At 47.0% G+C, this 6,017-nt stretch overlaps 1 protein-coding gene across 1 annotated transcript; it reads right to left on the bottom strand.

Annotated features, from left to right (window-relative positions):
- Nucleotides 1-1,572: 1,572 nt before the first annotated feature.
- Mrpl18 (mitochondrial ribosomal protein L18) lies at nucleotides 1,573-5,533 on the bottom strand. The gene is made up of 4 exons (XM_036168803.1): nucleotides 5,340-5,533; nucleotides 4,889-5,075; nucleotides 3,173-3,404; nucleotides 1,573-1,945 (listed from the first exon to the last, which is right to left on the bottom strand). Exons 1-4 carry the CDS (start codon nucleotides 5,389-5,391, stop codon nucleotides 1,874-1,876), a joined length of 543 nt encoding a protein of 180 aa, XP_036024696.1. The 5' UTR covers nucleotides 5,392-5,533; the 3' UTR covers nucleotides 1,573-1,873.
- Between the last annotated feature and the right edge of the window lie 484 nt (nucleotides 5,534-6,017).

The following is a 6,017-nucleotide window of genomic DNA, read 5'->3' as shown; positions in this document are numbered from 1 at the left end:
GCCCGCTACAGCCAGGACCCGGGTTAGTGCGAATTTGAATTTGCGTGGGATGCTCACAGCCTTGATCTTAACTTGCTGGGAAAGTGGAAGCTGTTGCCATCTGCTGATGTGGTCTTTACCTTGTAGCAATTCCTGCCTATGGAACCCAGTGACCAGTCTCCACGCTGATATACCCTCTCAGTTCTAGACGTACAGTCTCCTAGAGACCTGGGCTTCTACGTGAGGTGCTTCGACACATATTTAACCTGAGGGGTGTGTGTGTATATATATATCTTTACCTCCACTTGGGTATTTATTGATATGACTCCTATGATACTGATACGACTCCTATGCCATTAGATGCTGAATGCCTCAGAATCAATGTTTAAAAAAAGAGGTATAAGCTTACCATTTTTCTAAAATAATAATGAATTCTCAGAAGTAATATATCCCACTCCTGAATAAAGCTATTGAGGTGCACAGTGTTTGGAAACTGCACTAAAAGTCACCTTGTTTATATGTCTTTTTCACATTATATCAACTTTCAAAGCTGCCATGATCTCCCTGAGCTCCAACCTAAGTTAACTTGCATGAGGTTTTTTTTTTTTTTTCTTCCCGGAGCTGAGGACCGAACCCAGGACCTTGCACTTGCTAGGCAAGCGCTCTACCACTGAGCTAAATCCCCAACCTGCATGAGGTTTTTAATACCTAACTTTATTATGTATATTTTGCTGGCACATACATGTGCACATGTGTGCAGTACCTGTAGAGGCCAGAAGTGGGTGTTGGATTTCCTAGAACTTGAGTACCAGCTGTGAGCTACTTACTCTTCTGGTGGTGGGAACCAAACCCAGGTCCTCTGCAAGGGCAGCCAGTGCTTTTAATCACACTGAGCCACCTCTCCAGTCCCATGTATGAGTGTTTATAAAGCTGCTCCTACAGCCAGACTTGAATTCTCAGATGAACATTCACCACCCATCACTTCAACCTCCTGTTGGCTGCTCCTCACACTCATTTCTAAGATTTGCCTAAAATCGCTAGGAAGTGAGTCCAAGGAAGTCTGTAAGGCATTTGCAGCATATTGCCATAGTAGTTCTGAATTTACAATTACACTGATATTAAAAACAAGACTGGCTCATCAAACATCTGTAATGAGATCTGGCACCCTCTTCTGTGTACATAGTAAATAAATAAATAAATAAATAAATAAATCCTTTTTTTTTTTTTTTTGGTTTTCGAGACAGGGTTTCTCTGTGTAGCTTTGCGCCTTTCCTGGAACTCGATTTGGAGACCAGGCTGGCCTCGAACTCACAGAGATCCGCCTGGCTCTGCCTCCGGACTGCTGGGATTAAAGGCGTGCAAAACCACTGCCTGGCTATAAATAAATCTTTTAAAAAATGATGTCATCTGCAAGAAAGAACTTTAAAACAACAACAACAAGACAAAACACCAGCCCCCATCCTGGGCAGCAAGCAATCCTCATTCCCCGATGACTGGCCAGGAGCCATCCATGATACTTAGTGCTTTACAGAAACTTCACGTTTGCTCTGTAGCCATAAGGTACTTAGAGAGTAACACAACAAGGGTTTGGAGTTTGTTATAAACGTTTTAATCTGCTCTTCAAATGGTTATAACTGCTTTTTGAGTACTGACGTCCACAAAAGGGGACAAGTTTAATCCTTGATTAAAACAACAAAACCACACAAGCACAAAGAAGTGGGAAGAGGCTCACTTTAAATAATTTTCCACTGTTACATTATTGTTATGAGGCTTTCAGTCTGGTTCTCCTTCCAAGTGCTTTTCTTTCTGTTTTTAGATGCAGATGCTTTCTTTGGACGGCTGGAGTAGCTGATGGTGTTATGTTTACACTTTCAAAGCAGTTAATGCTTCTACTTCATTCATAGATTCTCCTAGGTTCCTGAAGCACCACACCACCTTCTGTCATGGCATTCTGTAGACACTTTATCTGGTTTGAAGATCAGAGAGAGGAAAAAAAAAAAAAAGGAAAACACTATTAACCTTCAGAAAACCTGAAACATGTTTGCCTTCCAAGAGACAAAGATACAATTGATTTCATCTTGTTGACCTCCCAGACTGCACTGGTTTTTCTGAGTGATCTTAGGAACATAAGAAATAGGAAATGGAGAGCCATCAGTGATCAGCATCTTCAACTACACAGGCCGATGCCAGCGTTAACAGAAGTGCAGTGCTAACATCCTAGACTCCAGGGACTCCGTCATCTACTGTTTTAAACTTGCAATACTCACTGACCTCAGTTTGTACAGAGTGGGAGCCATAGCTCCTGTGGCCTTGCAAAAATCAAGTGCTGTCACAGTACCCAGCCACAGGCCTAACACGTAGAATATCCTCAAAAAATAATGTAAGTGTATCTAATACCAAGAACTAATAAAATGCCCTCTATTGTCTCTGTATGTTGCTAGAGACTGCACATGCTAGGCAATGCTCTCAGAGATGCATCCCCAGTTCTGTACCGCATGTGTGCATGCGTGCGTATGCACGCAAGCACATGAGTGCTCTATGAATGGAACACAAGGCATCCAGCATGCTAGGGTAGAGCTACCACTGACTTATAGCCCTAGTCACCACTTTTCCTTTTAAATTTTTGAGATAGGGTCTGCAGAAACATCTTTTTTTTTTTTTTTTTTTTTTTTTTGGTTTTTCAAGATAGGGTTTTTCTGTGTAGTTTTGGTGACTGTCCTGGATCTCACTCTGTAGACCAGGCTGGCCTCGAACTCACAGAGACACACCTGCCTCTACCTCCCGAGACAGGGTCTTACTAAGCTATTCAAGCCTTGAACTTGAGGCCTCAAGCCCTCGACAGCTGGAATTAAGAACCTGCGTCACCGACAATCAACTTACCACCTTCTTTTTCCTTCCGAGAAAGGGTCTCACTATATCCATGACTAGATGGAACTTGCTTTGTAGACCTGGCCCTGTACTCAAGAGCTCCATCTGTCTCTGCTTCTACCACACCAGGCCAAATTTTTATCTTTTTGGTTTGTTTTTCTAGACAGGGTTTCTCTGTGTAGTCATAGCTATGCTGGAACTCACTCTGTAGCCCAGGCTGGCCTCAAACTCAGTGATCCGCCTGCCCCTGCCTCTCCAAAAGCACCTGCCACCACCAATGCCCCAAATTTTTATCTTTTAGGTAAATATAAAGAAATAAAAATACCGAGTCTGAGGATGCCTCCCAAGGGGTTGGTTGGTAGACCATGAAATTGATTCCTGCTTCTAAGCAGCGCTGTGCCAGCACACGTCCTATACTCTCACAAGCCGCCACGTTTCTGGTATTATAAAGGTGTTTTTTAATAGCCCATTCACGAGTAGATGCTGAAACCACCACCTGGCCGTTCTGGTGCTCAACCAGTGCTTCTATGTGATGCTGAGTCTTTATAACTCGCAACCTAATGGGATGACAAGAAAATTGTCAAACGATCTATTTACCAAAAAGTTCAATTACTTCAGGTGAATAAATGCCTGCCTGTTTCTCAAGAATGTAGTGACTAGGCTGTTAAGATAGCTCAGTGGGTAAAGGTTCTTCCTGCCAAGTCTGACCACCCCAATTCAATCCCCAGGACTTACAAGCTAGAATGTGATGTAGGAGTGTGTGGCGTATGCAGAGACCTGTGAGTATGCACACACCAACAATAAACTGAAAAAAGAAAAATCCCACTCTAATACCAAGGAAACAAGTAGCTCATTCCACCTCCATACCGTAGCACCGTGGTAATAACCTAACGCTCTGGCATTTACTCATATCTCCCTCTGAATTCCTCAGTCTCTGTAAAGTGGAGAAAATTATTACACCTGCTTCATAGTGTAGTTCACATAACTAAATGAAAGAAATACATAAATTCAAAGCAACTAGCATAGTTCTTGGTAAATACAATGTCTTCAATAAACAGCCATCTTGGGGCTGGGGAGTGCAGTCCAGAGGCAGAGCACTTGCTTTGTATGCCCAAGGTCCTGGTCTAACCCTCACAGTTCTCCCAAAATAAAGTTTAACATTGATTTTTATGTGTATGAGTGTTTTGCCTACATGTATGTGTCTGTTGTTACAGACTGGAGTTACAGCCAGTTGTGGGTGCTGGGAACCGAACCTGGGTCCTCTGCAAGCTCAGTAAGTGCTTTCTAACCAATGACCTATTGCTCCAGCCTCCACAAATAAAATTTGAAAGTTTTAAAAGAAAGTACCTCATTTCTATTAACAGTCTTGTAACTGCCCTTCCTATTATTCCCCACCTCAAAAACTAAGGCTCAGACTTTATTCTCTATTATTCACCCTAATCCATAAACTAATAACGTAATCCTACTTACTGCTCTGTAAGTAGGTTTCTGTTCCCATCACACTTCACTCACCCCTTTATTTACCGAACTCCAGGGACACAGTTCTGGAGGTTCCTCACAGACACTAAACTCAGTCCCAGCCTAGTAACCTCCACTACTAGAATATCCTTCACGGCAGATGATTGTCTTCCTGTCCTTTGGGATCTCAGGTTTTTTGTTTTTGCCTTTTCAAGACAGGGTTTCTCTGTGTAGCTTTGGTGTCTGTCCTGGATCTCGCTCTGTAGCCCAGGCTAGCCTCTAATTCACAGAGATCCGCCTGCCTCTGCCTCCCGAGTGCTGGGACTGAAGGCGTGCGCCACCACCGCCCGGCTAGGTATCAGCTTTTTGACACGTCACCTCTCTGTCAGTACAGTCTCTTATTAAAGTTTTCTTCAGGACAACTCTTAGTTGTTTGCTCCATGGTCATCTCTACTCACATGTCATCTTCCTGACACAACCCCGGGCTTATCTGGCAGGGTCGGTCAATCAAGGAATTAAGAAAACGACGTGTGAGGTGCCATGCACAGCTTCCGTGGGTCCGCCACAAGCCGACTTTAATTACCTGTGCCAGAACTCACGGTTGGGCCACAGTGTGGCCCAGCCCCGTTCCTTCCGGGCGACACCTAAGAGCTCCAGATTCCGGGGGTTCCGGTTGATGAACTCTGGGGCCACAGCTTCGTTCTCCTTCGCCTCCACTTCGTGCCGAACCGCCGGCGTGGAGCCGGTTGAGAGGGCTGCGAGCCCACACTCTAGGAAACGGAAACGACCCCGTGGGTGTGTAAAACCGGGCACGAGCGGGGCGCGCTCCGCATCCCCATCCCAGGGCCCAGAAGCGGGGAGAGATGGCCGCCTGCCCACAGGTGCTCGCCACAGACCCACAACGTTCTACCGTCACCCCGGGGCGGTCAGTGCGTCCCCTTTCCCACACGGAACCCCGGGGACAAAACCGGATTTGCACGCTCCCATATACTGTGCCGAGAGCGCAGGCAACGGCGTGGGGCGAGATCAGTTACCCAGGCTCCTGCAAACAGACAGGCATTTCCAGAACCGCGGCTGAAGCGCCATCGCTGCCGGGACGTCGGCAAAGCCTCCCCGCGCCCTGCCTGCCTTTGCTCACCGCCGTCTGAGCGAAGGGACTAGCCGCCCGCAGCCATATTAACTGAGGGAAAAGCTACAGATACCAGCAGGGCCTGGGTGTCTCCGGGACCCGGAACTAAAAAGCTCCCTCGTCCTGAGTGGCCGAGCGAGCGGTCAGTTATCTCTAATCCGCCAATCACCGGTGACGTCGAGGTGAGGGGCGGGGCACGCCGCTTTCTCGGGCGTCCTTTCCCGAGGCACGCGTGACCCCAGGCTGAGGTTTTGGGGGCGTCTGGTTGCAGAGATGCAGACCAGCAGGGGGCGCACCCGCCTTGAGCTCTGGGAGCGCGGGCTGCACGGTTTCCTCGTTGAGCCTGGATTGAGTCTCAGCTGACTGGTCGTGTGCTCCCTGACACCTAAATATGAGAGCTCGAAGATAAAAGGCGCTCAGGCTCCCACCGGAACCCTAGGAACGGGGTCCGTCTCCTCCCTCCCATTCCACCCGCAACTCGACCCTACCCTAGAAAGCACTAGAATGTGCAAACGCGCATGCGCAACCCGCGGGGCTGACTTCAGTTCTCCACTCGCGCCTTTCTTATCCAGCTTCTAATTGG

The sequence above is a fragment of the Onychomys torridus genome, chromosome 19 (genome assembly GCF_903995425.1).
Source record: "Onychomys torridus chromosome 19, mOncTor1.1, whole genome shotgun sequence".
Taxonomy (NCBI): Eukaryota; Metazoa; Chordata; class Mammalia; order Rodentia; family Cricetidae; genus Onychomys; species Onychomys torridus.
This window is presented reverse-complemented; position numbering and strand designations above follow the sequence as displayed.

Bases quoted from the DNA above. Each gene is read 5' to 3' on its own strand.
- Mrpl18 (XM_036168803.1), bottom strand. From the start codon at position 5,391: ATGGCGCTTCAGCCGCGGTTCTGGAAATGCCTGTCTGTTTGCAGGAGC. The intron at 5,076-5,339 runs GTAACTGATCTC...TCCGTTTCCTAG, and splicing joins GTCTGTTTGCAGGAGCCTGG to AGTGTGGGCTCGCAGCCCTC. The intron at 1,946-3,172 runs GTATTTTTATTT...TCTTCAAACCAG, and splicing joins GGGAGGCATCCTCAGACTCG to ATAAAGTGTCTACAGAATGC.